This window comes from Chinchilla lanigera, unplaced genomic scaffold, assembly GCF_000276665.1.
Source record: "Chinchilla lanigera isolate Chin_1 unplaced genomic scaffold, ChiLan1.0 scaffold00032, whole genome shotgun sequence".
NCBI lineage: Eukaryota > Metazoa > Chordata > Mammalia > Rodentia > Chinchillidae > Chinchilla > Chinchilla lanigera.
This window is the reverse complement of record NW_004955433.1, coordinates 15,648,322-15,664,577: the sequence shown is the minus strand read 5'-3', so window position 1 is coordinate 15,664,577 and position 16,256 is coordinate 15,648,322. Positions and strand designations below refer to the sequence as shown.

Sequence of the window (16,256 nt, the reverse complement as noted above, 5' to 3'; positions counted from 1 at the left end):
TCCCCTAAGGAATGATAATATGATGGCTAATTAGTCAAGCCTTATTTATTGTCCTTGCTGAATTGGTTGAGATCTTCCCATTTGCACTGCTGCTTCTTTTGTTCTTTCTGAATAAAGAGTTACTGAGATTGGTAATTGGGGCGGCAGTCCTGGAGGCTGTAAGCCCCCGATCCCAGAATTTTGCCTCTCTTGGTTTTCTTTTTTTCTTACTTTTATATTCATCCATGGGTACCTCGTTCTCGGGACCTGACACCCTGAATAGAACGACAGTGCATTATTTTAATCACCATCCTTCACCTCTCTCTCTTTCAGTACTGGAGGTTGAATGATTGAACCCAGGGACTTCACACTGAGCTACGTTCTCAGACTTTTGTTTTTAATATCTCTTTCTTTTTGTTTTTCTGTTTTTGTTTGTTTGTCTGAGACAAGATTTTGCTATGTTGTGCAAGCTGCCCTTGAACTTGCTATTAGCCCAGGCTGGCCTCAAATTCACAGCAATCCTCCTGCCTCGGCCTCCCGAGTGCTGGAATTACAGGTGTGGACATCTCTTTCTTAATGTTAGGCCTTCTCTCTTATTAACTGAATTTTTTCTTAAAGATATTTTGAAACAATAACAAGTGCAGTGTAGTGTTCACTGGCCTCACATATAAAGTCTCCAGAAATCACCCAAAATAGCTGTTTCATATTAAAAGTTTTATCATATACTGATATTGAAATATTTTTCCCAGTGTCTAGAAATTCTGTCTGGGTTATTCAAGTGGTTGATGTGAAAACTGAATGAATTAATATAGGCTAAGGCATTTAATAATATAGGTGTCTGATACACAGTAAATGCTGAATTTACTGCTATAATGATAAAAACTGGTAAAATAATGACTTTAGCCGCAAATTCTTTATCTGCCAACCATAATACCGAGCACAGGCCTGGGCGCACAATATAATATTTAGGTAGATGGCCAGGGACTCCTGGGAGTCTCCAACATTTGGGATTTCCTTCCACATTTGAAGTAGCATAGCTTATGTCTTTCCTAAAATGTTATAGGTATTAATTTTTTTTTAAAAAAATCGGCTCTTTGTTCAATGCAAGCAATTCAACTTTAATTTTATTTCCTGATTTTATCTTAATCTTCGTTTTCTAACCAGTACAATCAAGGCGACATATTTTCCTCATAGTATCGTTTTTGTTTTATTTGGGGTACTAGAGATTCCACCCAGGGCCTTTGTACCGAACTACATCCTTAAGTTCTAAAAAAATTTTTTATTCTGTGACAGGGTCTCGCTAGATTGCCGAGATGGAGCTGAAACTTGCGATCGTTTTTAAGTCTTGTCCTTTTGACTGTGTAACTCCGCCTCGCCCTCCAGGGGGCGGGGCCTGGCAGTCACCTCCCCCATCCCGAAGCTTCGCCCGGCCTTGTTTCCATGACATTACGTAGCATTAACAGCACGTGCCATCATCCTTCGTCTCCTTCCGCTGTTTTGAAACAAATCTGGGACACAGATGGGAAAATAGTCCCTTGGAAACAGAGTTCTTTTGCTGAAGGGGCGGGACTAGGGCGGGGCTTGCGGGCGGAAGGAACCGGAAGTCGCTTTTCCTGCGCTGGGACTGGGCCCCGCGCTCCCGGGGGGCGGGCTCAGGTGGGTGGGGGGATCCATCTTAAACCGCGGGCTGCCCTCTGCCTCCATTTAAGGCTAGGTGAGTGGCGGAGCGACAGTTGCTGTGGTTTCGGTTCGGAGGTGGCTCCGAAGCTGGCGACGTAGCGACCCGCGTCCAGGTCCAGCCGCCGGTGACTGCAGGTCGGGAGTTCGGCATCCCCTGCCTTTCCTTCGCTCCTCACTGCTCGTGCCTATTCCGGAGCCGGTCGCTCGGGGCGGCTGTGGGGAAGGCCGCCGGCAGGCGAGATGTTCAAAAACACGTTCCAGAGCGGCTTCCTCTCCATCCTCTACAGCATCGGCAGCAAGCCCCTGCAAATCTGGGACAAAAAGGTCAGAGGCTGCGGGCAGCGGCCGGGCGGGACCGGGCCCGCGCCCCCGGCTCGCCCAGGGACGGGGCGGGGAGTAGGTGTTGCGGGTCGGGCCCCGGTCGCGGCGGGAAGCCGATGCGGTGCTGTCCCCTGCCTGGCTGACTGAGGCGCGCGGTGGGGGCGTCGTGTAAGGGGAGCAGGGGTGCCTGTGGTGTGCGCGTGACCGGGGAGTGAGCGCTGCGGTGTTTTAGTGAGCCGCCCCCTGGCACGGACTTGCCTTGGTTTGTCCTGAGCCACGCTTTGCCCATCAATATAGGGGGTCGACAGTGCCCGATCAGGACGAAGTGCACAGAGTTGTGAGAGGAAGCTTTGCGGAGGTTCAGGTGAAAGGAGCTGCTGTTCGTGGGTTCCGCAGATGATGTCCTGTTCTGTGCCAGTCACCGTGGGGGTCACTAGACACAGAGCCTTTGTTCCAGGCCCCCTTACAGAGGCACCGCCAGAAGCGGGGCCAAGTCAGTGATGTTTGGGTTTCATTCATTTGCTTTCTTCTCACTGATCCCAAACAAACCAGTATTTGGTGGCCTTTGGCACGTGCTCCGCGCTCCTTGTGACTTGGGGTCTGTACTGTGCCTCCAGAGTTGGGTTTCTCCGGGAAAACTGCAAAATGGTGACCATCAAAGCCTTGTCTGGATTAATAAGCCCAGCCAAATGCAAGCCGCATTTTCACTCAGGCATCCAGTAGATGGTATTTTCACTGACTTCAGGAGATGGTGACTATCCATAGTTTGGAGATCTAGCTGTGAGTTGGTCTTCATTTTATGTTTTGATATTTTATTTCTCGTGAAAAGTCGCAGGCAGTCACCCGTAACATTTTTTAAAAATATTACAAATGAAGATGGCTATGCTAATGTGAAGCCAGTGATTTAGGGCTTATCCTTAGTTCTGCCCTCCTTGGGAGATAATGGAGAGGAGTATGGTGAGTGGTGTTTTTCTAGAGGTGCATGTGGAGTAGTCTAACTAAGCAGAACCCGTTAGTAATGAAGCCAGGACTTTTGGGTTTCATCTCAGAGTAACTCCACATCTTTGCTTATCCACAGATGAGAGCTTTGGGCCACATAGAGGCTGGGAGAGAAATTGGACAACTTTCTGCCTGTTTCCACTGAAACAGATGCAGTTCTGTGTTCTGAGATCAGCTTTGTGAGAGTGGTGTTCATAGTACTATTTGTATAAGATACTTGAAATATAAATAGTATATAGAATATAATGATAGTTGAATATAATGAGGTTGGGCCCTTGGATATGTGATAGTCTAACACTTTCACATGATCTCTGGGAACACTAGAGCTATTACACAGGAAGGCAGTCTCTTAAACTTTTTTTCCTATACTAGTAGGTTTTCAGTTCTGTAGTTTTGTTAACTACATAATAAAGCATTATAAACTCTTAAAAATGCACGTCTATAAAGAGAACCCAGAGTGAGTATGCCTGGAATGGTGTAAGAACGATGCCCTCCCAGGTATAGGCGGTCAGAAGCATGGAGAGAGCAGCTTTGGGTGGCAGTTGAACTTGGAAATGAAATTATAACAGAGATGTCACAATTAGGCAGTTGAAATAGAGAAGAGGACTAGATCTAGAGGGGAGATTTTTAGAGCAGGTCAGAGAAGTTACTGACACTAAAAGAATAGCAGTGGAAGGGAAGCATCATTTTTTCTAGTAGATGAAACTTCTAGCTATCAATTTCCCATTTTAACCGTCTAGACTTTTCAGTGGTATGTGTTTTATTTTTCATTGTAGCTTTTTGACTAGTCAACATGTTTACATACAGAATATAAAAGCAGAGTAACCATGGTGCACCGTGTCCCTTAACAACAACGCCACTAGAGGTCGGATGGTACCCTAATGATGTAAACATACAAAAACATTGTTAGAGCCATTGGCAGGGTTACATGGAGTAAATTAAACAGACATTTTGACACAGAAATCCTTTAGGAGAACACTCATTTTAAGCAGAATCCACACAATAGCAAAAGTTGACTGTGTGTTTCTCTCATTTCGATTAGACTGAAAAGTATTTAGGAGAGAGTGGTGTTTTTTTCACCTTGAAGCAAGGGAAGGAGAGGGAGGAAAGGAGGCTATATCTGTAATTATATGGGTGCTTTACCTTGGCATTATTTTAGTTTTCAGAAAGAGGTGGGAATCCAATCCAGTCCAGGCAACAGTGGGAATTGATATACTTATCAAAGATTTATTAAGCAACATCTAGGTGACAGATGTGTAGACTTGGGAAGATACACAGACGAAACATTTTCCCTGTTGACAGGGAATACAGCAAAGTTGTAATAAGGGCAAAGTTTCATGGGGAGCAGATAGGTTACGGCTGTTTGCATTTATCTAGACATGGCTCTGACCTTTGCCAGTAGGTACATATTGACTATGGTGCCTATTTTTACATATTTTGATTTCACAGAATTTTACTATTCTCCCTTTGAGTTTATAGAAAATTTCCATGTGTTTCTGTTTTTTGTTTTTTTTTTTCTTATTTTGTCTTTTTGAGACAGGGTCTGGCTCTGCAGTTCAGGCTGGCCTTGGGCTCACTTAGTAGCCCAGGCTGGTCTCGAACTCGAAACGATCCTGCTGCCTCAGCCTCCCGAGTGCTGGGATTACAAGCATGCACTGCCACACCCAGCTCCATGTGGTTTTTATGAAGAATAATCTTGAAAGTTTAGGTTTGGCTTGTGTTTAGGGACCTTATGAATGTGAGAAAGGGATGTCATATTCACAGCTGGCAAACTTGCAAACTTCACTTTGGTGAGTATGGCTGGCTTATAAATGTTCATAAAGTGTGCAGGTTGCAGCACTCTTAAAAACTCACAGCCCGTCAGCCTCCCATCCCGCTTAAACACTATTTTCATGGAGAATTTACATTAGGTCTCATGTTTGTCTGATATCACGCTGTCTGGCAGTTTCCTGTCTGTTGAGTACTGCCTGCCCACTGGACTGCAAGTTTCTTAACGGGAAGAGTAGTGTCATACCTGAAACCCTATTGCTAGAGAGTGATCAGACACCTTGGATTTGCATCCTGTTTTATATTCTACTTGTGTGACTTTGGACAGGTGCTTAACCAGTTTTGTCATCTACTTCTTGTGAATATGAAGACTAAATAAAGATATACATAAAATGCTTAGCAACAATTTTGATAATGTAGTTAGTACTTAGTTAAGTCAGGGTTTGGAGTGTTAAACATGGCAGGGAACTGAGGTTTGCCCAGGACTAAAGTAAGTTTAACTGATCCTAGCATACAAATGCCTAGGAATAGGAAGTATGTACAGCGAAACCAGACTTCTAAAATTAGAATAATTCCATCATTGCACTATGGCTTCCTTTGCCCACTTAAAGTGGCTCTAAGGCCACGCAGCCCCTGATTTGGCTCCTGCAGAACTGGTTCTCTAGGCTCACCTCACCAGGTGCCCCCTCCTAGCTGTAGCCGGCTCAGTGAAGTCCTTTGCTCTTTCACCTTAAGCACTTGTTGGTCCCTCCTCCTTAGCCTCCACTCAGCTGCCTTTTCATTAGTCCTCAGGTCACACTTCAAAGGTAGGTCCTCTGAGAGGCCTTCCTTGAACCTGTAGACTAAGATCATTTATATACACTGGTAGGACCTCTCAACACACTTGAAATTAGCTTAAGATCTGGCTACACTGTTTGCTGATAGTGACCTTTATAAGCCTTCAAACCAAGAGTTTAGAAGAAACTAGGGGTTTCTTTAGTATTCCCTTAATTTCTGCAATGAGTAAATCTTACACATAATTAAAGAATTGTCATGTTTATTGTAAATGTTGTTTCCTCTGAGCCTGGTAGCATGTACCTGTAATCCCAGTTACTTAGGAGGCTGAAACAGGAAAATTGCAAGTTCAAGGCCCACCCTGTCAATTTAACAAGAATGTCTCAGAAAAAGGGTGTGGTGTGTGGGGATGTAGCTCAGCTCTAGAGTGCTTGCCTGTCATGCGTGAGTGCCTAGGTTCAATTTCCAGTGCCAGAAAGAAAAAACAAAACAAAAAACCAAAATCCTGACTTATTAAGAGACTACCCAACATTCTGGTCCCACTCACACTTGTATAAAATATTGTGTAGTTTTCAGTCCTTCCTGGTAACATTTTAAATTTACACAAGATTAATTAATGAAAACTGCCCCTATCTTCTCTCACTCTCTTTATGTCGCTACTGTTGTACTCCCTTATTTCCATTCCCTGTTCCTTTTGCGGGGCAGGGGTGGGGGCGGGCACAGGGTCTCACTGTATAGGCTGGCCTTGAACTCACTGTGTAGCCCAAGCTGACCAGGAGCTCATGGCAGGCCTGCCTCAGCCCCGCCAAGTGCTGGGATTGTGCATCACCACACCCGGGGCCCGTTCCTAATTTTTAAGATGAATACAGTCCCTGTCAGAGAAAAGTTCTTATATTCTGGCTTTTAACTAGCAAACTTCGTTGGTATGAGTTAAATTGATGGAATTTCCAGTAGTATAATTGACTGAATTTGGACTTGAGATAGTAAAATGATTTTCACTTTCCCAGGATGGGACTTCATTATTCTGAGTAGTAGCTTTTATTGTAATTGGATGAAAGCATGCGTTTTGGTTACGCTTGTCCTTTTATTTAAAAAAAAAATTTTGTTTTTTTGTTTTGTTTTGTTTGTTTTTTTTCTCCGGTACCGGGAACCGAACTCACGACCTTGCGCTTGCCAGGCAGGCGCTTTGCCGCTGAGCTAAATCCCCAGCCCCCCCAAAATTTTTATTAGTAGATGTTTGTAGTGCATATTGATTACATTCGTTGTGTACTCCTGCCCTTTCGAGGCACATACTTGGCCTGCATTAACTAAGGGGGTGTCGGGATGTGCCCAGAGCTGAGTGCCTGCTGCCGCCTGGGTAACCCTGTAAAGGAAGAGAAGCCTTTGACGGGTTGGAGCCTGAAGGCACAGGCTTTGAAGTATTGGGTGGTTGAGGGGAGCTATGCCGGCTTCTCCCCACAGAGGGCTCCCTCTGCCCATTGTCTGACTTAGAGCCCAGCACCTAACCCAGGGCAGATGCTTTCCTACTGAAAAGGACAGCTCTAATGGCTTAATGTAAATTGGAACATGTGTCACTAAGACGAGGATGCCAGATGGCCGGGGTTCAGCTGCCTGCCAGGATGAGTGGGTGGGGCCAGAAAAATGAAAGTTGGGGGAGGGGAAGGGAATGGATACAGCTCGTGTGTTATTTTTAAAGCACTCCTAAAAATGTGGAGCATTGGCCAGCTTCCTCCCTATCCACATAGTATTTTTTTCTTCTCAGCTTGACCCTCCTCCCTGGGGCTTACATGAAGGGGGAAAAATAAGTGTTCTTTATTAGTTGCCCCAGCAACCATGGAAAGCTTGGGAGAATGACTGTAAGACAGGCTTGATGGTTTGTGCCTTCTTGGTGTCTGTAGAAGCTGAGAACCATTCTGATCTGTAATTGTAGTACCCTAGTAGAAGAAGGAAAATTCATGAAATAAAAATAAAATTGTCTCCCTTTTTTTTGTTGTTGTTGTTGGTTTTTTTGAGGAATAAAACCCGGATAAGGCCACACCATAAGAATGAGAATGTGGCTGGGTGTGATGGCGCACATCTATAGTCTATAATCCCAGCACTTGGGAGGCTGAGGCAGGAGGATCACTGAGAGTTCGAGGCCAGCCTGGGCTACATAGTGAGTTCAGGGCCAGCCTGGACTACACAACAAGACCCTGTCTCAAAAAAACAAGAGTGAGAATATGTCATAAATGAAAAAGAACAAATCAAAAGCAGTTGGCTCTTTATTTAGAGAAGGAAATAAAATAAAACTTATATCTACCATGAGCAGTAAATGCTGACCAATTCTTTTATGTTCATCTTAAATCCTGACTGCCTAGTGACATCTGAACTGGGAGGAGCTAAGAAAAGGAAAACTAGATGTGTTTATGAAAAACCAGTCTGAGGGAGGGGTGTCGCTTTCTGGAAGACCTGTATAATAATTTCTGGCAGTGACAGCCAGGTTGCCCCTTTCTTTTCCCCTTTTCTCCTCTTTCGACCCTAGAGAGGAAGTTCTGAGCAGCTTTCTAATCTCTCCACCCCATTCTTTCTCCTGGTGAGTTTGTTTGCAGCCTTTTGAACTTTCTAAAGGAGAAAACCCATAATTCACTGACAAATTAACTTAATTTGGTTGCCAGGCTCTTAAAAGTTGTGACATGGAAATACTTGTGGTTTTCTTCTTTGGGAGCTGAACTTTTCCTTGGGCAAGATCTACCTAGTTTTTCACAGTAGCAACCACTTCACAACTCTAGAGACGAGATTGATGGATATTCCTTTAAAAAAAAATAAAACTGTCATTTCTCCTCCATGGTGCCTTATTCTTTAGTATACATTAATTTATTCTGTATGAGTTAAATTTATGAGTGTGATTGTTACCTAGTACTGCTAAAAGAAGCCTCTTTGGGAAGTTACTGAGTCTTCTGTGTCTTCTTGGTGGGCCAGAGCATAGGAGTGGTACAGTCTATTCAGGCTTCACCTATTGGCCTCTATGAGCAGTGCAAGGCATGGCTTTTGTCTGTAAAGACCTAAGTAGGTCAGATTTACTGGAGTGTTCCAGTGAAGTCTTCCGCTATAAACCTGGAAACAGGCAGAAGGCAAATTCCCTAACATTTCCTCTCGGTGAGATCTGGCCTGAGTTCTTTGGGGGTGTTAGGTTTAAGTCCATTCTTTGTTTGCTTGTTTGTTTTTTGAGATAGAGTCTTGCTGTGTAGTTCAGGCTGGCCTAGTAGTCACAGCAATCCTCCTATCTCAGCCTCCTGAGTGCTTAGATCACCTTGTGTGTGTCACTGTGCCTGGCGATTTGAGGCCATTTTTTAAAAACAGTGTTGGATAAAGAGTGACAGGTTGTCAGGTTCGAATAACTTTAGTGGGGGCAGGGGGCTGAGGACTGAAGCCAGGGCCTCACACATTAAGCAAATGCTCTATGTCTCCATTACAACCTTACCCTCCTGATTACTTCCTGATTTTAATATAACTATATGTTTGATCTTGCAGCATGCACCTTTAAAAGAAAGAATGTTATCTAAAATAATTAGTGTTTACATCTTACTGGAATACTACCAGCTCTTGTCATTGGCCCTGTAACACATTATTTGGAAATAATTTCTTGATTAATTCCTCTTTCACCAACAAGTGTGCATGATTTTCCACAGAAAGTACAGGAGGACTATCTGCCACTTTGGTTGGAGCGTTTACATGGGGAACGAGGTGGGCAGTGTTGGCATGTTCTGCACAGACCAGAGCCTTTGTGCTCTTAATCTCCCTTGGAACGAGGCCCAGAATTCAAAGCAGGAGGGCACTGAATGTTGCCAGCTTTGTTTGAGAATCATTTCAATGTGATGTTTGTGTCTTGAGAACCCAAGAAATGCTAGATTGGCAGAGATGGGGGCCCAACTAGCCCAGCATTCCACCTCTGACAATGGCACCAAAGGGTGTTTTGTGGGAAGGCATTCCTCACACTGGCAGCCTTAAGGGCTTCATGACATTCCCCAGGGTCTCCAGCTTTCTGTAATAGTCTGTGGTGGACATGTTACTCAAGAGTGTTTAATACCCCTTGAATCTATTCATTTGTGCCAACTCTTAGGGTGACAGATTCCAGAAGTCAGCACATATTTGAATGCTTAGTTTATGCTTAGGACAGTACTAAGCGTTGTAGAAGGTAGAAATGATCCTTAATGCTTGATCCCTACTCTTGCTTGAGCTTTGTAGTTTCTCAAGGAGAGACTCAGTCCCAGCTGCAGGAAAAGGTGGACAGTGATTGTGGATGTCACCTGGGATACGCCAGGCGCATCACACATGGGCCAAACTCAGTAACAGCTCATAGGGACTACTGTCTAAGACAGAATGCCATATTATTAATAATCTATGTGGAAAAATACAGCTATCAGGGTCAATACTGTGTTCTATTTCTATATGCAAAGCAGAATTTCAATCAGCTGATTAGTGAACAAGGGGACAGCCCAACATAGGCATTTTCACAGTACTTTGAGAAAGACCAAATGTTTGTTTTTCAGGTGTATTATTTTAAACCTGGGTGACAATCTTCTGGGTGTTCAACAACTGAGATTTGGAGACCAGAACTAGAAAGATAATTGGGCTAAGAGGACAATCAGTATTTTGACCTTGGCCTCCAAGATCATCAAGGACCCAGGACATAAAGGGAACTTTTCACAAGATCCTACAATTCCAGTGAGTCTCCCAACCTCCCAAGCAGAGAGATTTCTGGGCCTACATTCCACCAATAACAGTGTGCCTAAAAGGAGGGTCACCACAGAGAGAAGTCTCCCCATACTTTTACAGAAAGCTACATGGTCAGGCAAGACGGTGACCTATTCTAGCAGCTGACAAGGACAGGAAGTGAGAGGCTGTGTACATGGTTCCAAAAGTAATGACTGAGGAGACTTAACTGACCTTGATATATAGCAAGAGGTTAATTTTGATTAACACAGGTCTCACTTAAACTCAGTCTTAAACACCCAGCAGAAAAGTATTACATAACCAAAGATGTATAAAAATAATACTGTAATAATAAAGGTTAGATGGTGGTTCTAATCACTGCACTTTCCAGTTACACCTGTAATTAACCATTATTGTGGTTCAGTGAGGCTAAAAAGCCGCAGTAACAGCTATAAAAGTTCAGCAACAGTCTGTAAGTTCCTTAGCTAAAATTGTCCTTCAAAACCACCCAACTCTCCATCGTCTTACATCTAAGACCAGAGGGACTTAGGCTCTAATAAATGAAATTTGTTGTCTTTAGTAATTCAGATCTGGTGAAGAAAAAATCTTAAAAGAAATACCAGGCGTCTAGATACCCTCCATCAGTAGAGAGCTCTAGGGGCCAGCTGGTTACAATTGGTGTTCCAGTCCTTTAAGAGCAGTATCTAGGCATGACTCTTTCCTCAGCCTGCCTTTCCATTCGACTGCTCGTGCTGTGATTGTACATGCTTTAATCTCTTGGGAAAATTCATTTATTCTCACCTAGTGGGTGCCCAACTGTAAGTGACCATACAGGTGGAACTACAGTAAATGTGCCAGACTCTTTATACCAGGATCCACTGCATAGACCTTGTAAAGCAAGTTCATAACTGTTAAACCCCAACATAACTTCTAAACAAGGCCCTTTCTATTAGCTCTCTGGAGAAGGCCCCCAACTGCAGTCTTCTCTACACCGACCCTACTCAGCTTAAAGCAACTAGATTGAAACTTCACGCATTCTCCCCTAACTGCAGCTAGGGATACCCCTTCATGGGGGAAGAATATGACAGGCAGCTAAGTTAGGTAGAAATTAATAGGCAGTCAGACAGGGATGGGCCTTCGAGGAAGTCAGTGCAGAAGATGAGGACACACCAAAACTGTGGCTAGAGGAGCATCTGAAGAAGGCAAGACCTCAAGGTTAAGTCACAGTAACCAGACTTGCCTATGGGATGAATGGAAATTTGAGATTATACTATAATTGCTACCATCTAGTCCATTAAGTCCAGATACGCATCAGACACCTGGTCCAATCCCTTCCCCAAAGTGTTCCTGTTTTAGAAGTCATGGAGAAGCCCAGGTTAATGATGTCGGCCATCTGCCCTTGCTTTGTGCCCTGCTTCCCTGTTGGATCAATATTAGCTAAGCCACTATACCTTTAATCCTATAGGTTGATTATAGTTTGACTCATGTTGTACCCACATTGTAACTTTGCTGTGTAGATTACCCCTGACAAATTACCCCTCCTGCCTCTCAGAAGCTATTCCTATTCCCCAATGAACGTTTCCTACCCTTATAAATAAAATTGAATAAGTAAGCCAGCCACCCAGATTGTTGATCTTTGCATGTGTTAGTACATTCAACTTTGTCTCAGAAGTGCTTTGGGGTGTCTTTGCTTTGTCCATATTAGGTACTTAAGAGTTAAATGCTTGAAGATAATTTTAAATATTTTGAGAGAACAAATACATATTCAATATGGATTCTCAGCCAGGCGAGGTGGCACACGCCTGTAATCCCAGCACTCATGAGGCTGAGGCAGGAGGATTGTTGCGAGTTTGAGACCAGCCTGGGCTACAAAGTGAGCTCAAGGCCAGCCTGAGCTGCCTATAGAGACCCTGTCTCAAAAAGACAAAAAAGACAAAAAAAACCCGATATGGATTCTCCTTAACATGTACCTCATTGTGTATATGCAGCAAACAATTCAGTAAATGTCCTGTGAAATGCTACTAAACTATGTAGTCTGGACAACATGAACCAGGAAAACCAATCAGAGAAAAGAGGTGTCGCTGTGGGCTAAGGAAGGTGTCTTTGTGTGGTGTAGATGGGACTTGGATTTGTGTTTGAAAAAGCATAAACTCAGGAAAAGAAGATAAGGAAGCGTGAAGTAGGAGCAAACCCCACTCTGACTCTTTGGTTGCCACTCTCTGTGTTAGTGACAGTTAGCATTTCCTTGACCTTTCTGCCACAGAAGTACAGTGGTTCTTCAGTTCATGAACTTGATTCTTTCTGCCCTTCTGGTTGCAAAATGAGTTGGACAAGAACCTAATCAAATTCAATGATTAGGTTCAGTGCTGACCTTATGGGGAAATTTGATTCATGTCTCATCCAGTTCAGTTTGAGACCAGTATTGTGGAAAGAATTGAGTTCATGAACCGAAGTACCACTGTGTATGATCCAGTATGGGGCAGTGGAAGGTCTGGTAACCCTCAGTCTTCTAATTAGGACTTGTCGTTTGCACTCCCCTGGATGTCAGTGTGCACATTGTGAAGTGGATAGCATAGTCCCTACGTTACGATTTTTGTCGTTGCTAAGACAGCTTAGTAAGGGCATGTGTATGAACATTCCTAATACAGAGTGGATATTAATAAATGTTGGTTGAATCTAAATTGAGTTGATTTCTTTGGAAAGAAATTTATCCTGGTGACAGATTGCCCGTTTACCTGGGATTCCCATGTTGGCTCTTGGGGCGCTGTATAGAGGAAATAGCATGGTTTCCTTATGCACAGGCTTCAACATACTGTTGTAAGCTTCAGCCAGGTGTGGCGGCACATACCTGTAATCCCAGCTATGGGGCCGCTGACGCAGGAGGTGAAGGAGTTCAAGGCCAGCCTGGACTACATAGCAAGATCCTGTCTTTAAATAAAAATTAAAAACTGTCACAAACTTCTGTTATGCCCTTTAGACCACTGTGGTTTTCTTTAAGTGGTCCTGTTTGGCCTCTAAAATCCTTACAGAATTGTCACCAAATATTTTTCGTACTAACTAATTTTCTTCCTTGTAGGTGCGGAACGGCCACATCAAAAGAATCACTGATAATGACATCCAGTCCCTGGTGCTAGAAATTGAAGGGACAAATGTCAGGTAGGTTGCCAACTCTGTTCTCTCAGATATGTGGTGTACACACAGTTAGTGTGCCATTGAGGGTAACAGCATGGCCTGCAGAGTCAGGCTGCCTTGTGAATCCAGCTCTGCTACTTGGAGCTTACCTTGGGCAAGTTACTTAATCCCTCAGGCCTTACTTCCCTCATCTGTGAAATGGGGATAATTACACGTTGCTTACAGGGTTATTATGAGGATTAAATAAGTGACTGTATAAACACTTAGTAGAGTCAAGCTTAGCACATAGTAAGCATGATGTAACTACTAGCTATATTACTATTTAACCATCATAAGGGTGGGTTATTGTGCTGATCAGTGGACGGCCAGTGTAGTTTTCATTTTGGTTTTCGGTGTCCTTGCTCTCATGGACCAAATTTGAAATCTTCTGACTAGATGAACTTTCTAAGTTCCACTGGTCTGATTTTAGTTTTCAGATATTTTATTGTTGGTGTCTAGTCCCTTGTTACAAGCTTTTATTCTTGAGTTCTTTGTCTGTTTGTTTGTTTGTTTTTTGAGACCAAGTCTTGTTTTGTAGTTCAGGCTGACCTTGAACTCGTACCCCAAGGTTAGCTTTGATCATCCTGCCTCAGCCTCCCAAATGTTGGGATTACAGGTGTGCACTGCCACATCAGGCTTCTGAGTCCATTTTTTTACACCATTCACTGACTAGAGAGTTGATGGACTCATTAGACAAAGTATATGAATCTTTTAAAACTGCTTCCCAGTTTTTCCTCTTGGACTGTGTGTTGTTATACATAGCACAGAGGAAAAAACACAAGTAGTTTATTGGTATTTCCTCTCTATAGCACTACATATATCACATGTCCTGCAGACCCTAAGAAGACATTGGGAATTAAGCTTCCTTTCCTCGTCATGATTATCAAAAACCTGAAGAAATATTTCACCTTTGAAGTACAGGTGAGTATGGGTAGATTAATATATCTTCCTTGGCTTGTATCAAAGATACAACTACCCAACTTTAGGACAAAGTGGCTATACAAAAATATTCATGTATATTCTTTTCTGTCTTTGCTGTAAGCCCTATACAGCCTTTGTTAATATGATATAAATTTGCTATTAGTATTGAAAATTTCATGCCAGGCTTTTAAAGAAACATTAAAGAAGCACGTAGAAAATCTAGTCAACAGCTATTTAAAAAATTTCAAAGCTTAAGAGTTAACATGGTGTGCATTTGGGGAGTAATTATTTAATGCTGAGATATTGTTCTCTAGTTTATTATTTTTGGTTTTTCAAAGGGAACAATGTTTATGAAATCATTCTATGGTTTGAGAGTCTGCCAACTGTGTCATATGTCATAAGCAGCTGGTGTTGTCTTGGCAACAAATAAGATAAACTTGTTATTTACAGGCCATCTTCGTCTAGTGTGTGACCTATATCTGGTCTGTTTATTTTCCTCTGGTTTCAGCCTTGGGAAACTGAGCTGTGGGAATTCAAGTTCTTGTCTTAATACGGTTGTGTGATCCTGCCAAAATGGCGTTGACTGGACTCTTCCTCTCGTATGTCACAGGTATTAGACGACAAGAATGTGCGCCGGCGGTTTCGGGCAAGTAACTATCAGAGCACCACTCGTGTCAAGCCCTTCATCTGTACCATGCCCATGCGGCTGGATGATGGCTGGAACCAGATTCAGTTCAACTTATCCGACTTCACCCGGCGGGCATACGGCACAAATTACATCGAGACCCTAAGAGTACAGGTACTGATCCTTCCACAGGTGGGGCTCCGTGTTGGGGATGTAGCAGGGTATGCTGTGTCTTTTGCTGGCTTTGGCCCCATGTAGATTTCTGGCTGAAGTTCCCAAGTCACTGTCCCTGGGGCTTTAGCCTCAAAAAAACCCAGGAACATTCAGAAGTCTGCTCAGATATGGGTGGATACACCAAGCACAATTCCCTTCTTGCTTGAATGCACCCTTGAGCTGAGCTGAGGAGATGCCAAAGAGATGCAGTTTTGACAGCACATGAGAGGGCCTCTAGGAAAATGGGGAAAGGAGCAAACTAGTCATGTCAAGCCCGCTAAAAGGAGTCTTGCCTCCACAGATCCATGCAAACTGCCGCATCCGAAGGGTTTACTTCTCAGACAGGCTCTACTCAGAAGATGAGCTGCCGGCAGAGTTCAAACTGTATCTCCCAGTTCAGAACAAGGCAAAGGTGAGGCGCAGCCCTCCTGAGACGAGGCCAGATGGGGCCGGGAGTTGAGGAGCTGTGTCCTGGAAAGTGTCTGAGCTCAGCTGCTGGGCCTGTCTAGGGGACCCTTTGGAGTGCCTTACATCATAAGACATTGGGTCTTCCAGCCTCAGGACTGAGTCAAGGCTGCCCCTGTGGATACTCCTGCACTTCACTCCCCTCCCCCGCCCTCACTGGGGGTGCTGCTGCTTCTGCTCTCAGGCTGCCATCTGAGCCTTTCCCAGTCCCGTTTTTAACACCCAGTCGGTCCCTGGTGGATGTCTTCCTGCTGCCAGCTGCGTGTAAGCTCAGGGTCCACTCAGGTGACACCAGAGGTAGAGGGCTGGTGGCACCACGTGGCTCTTTTCTAATAATCTAAATTGATGCCTCTTTTATTTTTTTCCTTCAGCAATAACTGGAATGCAGCTCAAGAGATAGACCCTGAATGTGACTCTTAAGGAAACCATCTGGAGAACAATGCAAAAAACATTTATTACTTCACTGTGCTGTGGTCAGCTTGTCATGCACACTAGTGACCATAACTTCGTAACTGCGTCGTAAGTACAGTGGAGGACAAGCAGTGCTTTGAGTGATACGTGACTGCTGGAGTTTGTCCTGCCTCCTGCCTGTGTGTGGGGAGATACTTGTACTATGAACTTAGAGAATTAAATTGTCCAGTAAGGCAAT

General features: G+C 43.8%; 1 protein-coding gene across 1 annotated transcript; it reads left to right on the top strand.

The window, feature by feature from the left end:
• The first annotated feature begins 1,269 nt into the window (after positions 1-1,269).
• Cfap20 (cilia and flagella associated protein 20) lies at positions 1,270-16,049 on the top strand. The gene is made up of 6 exons (XM_005388433.2): positions 1,270-1,983; positions 13,289-13,368; positions 14,193-14,304; positions 14,915-15,103; positions 15,444-15,554; positions 15,979-16,049. The coding sequence occupies exons 1-6, from the start codon at positions 1,900-1,902 to the stop codon at positions 15,982-15,984; spliced, it is 582 nt and encodes a 193-aa protein (XP_005388490.1). The 5' UTR covers positions 1,270-1,899; the 3' UTR covers positions 15,985-16,049.
• Positions 16,050-16,256: the final 207 nt, after the last annotated feature.

What these genes read in the sequence shown, in the direction of transcription:
- Cfap20 (XM_005388433.2), top strand. Translation starts at nt 1,900, where the DNA reads ATGTTCAAAAACACGTTCCAGAGCGGCTTCCTCTCCATCCTCTACAGC. An exon ending in ATTTCACCTTTGAAGTACAG is followed by an intron (nt 14,305 to 14,914) that starts GTGAGTATGGGT and finishes CGTATGTCACAG; the next exon opens with GTATTAGACGACAAGAATGT. An exon ending in TCGAGACCCTAAGAGTACAG is followed by an intron (nt 15,104 to 15,443) that starts GTACTGATCCTT and finishes TTGCCTCCACAG; the next exon opens with ATCCATGCAAACTGCCGCAT.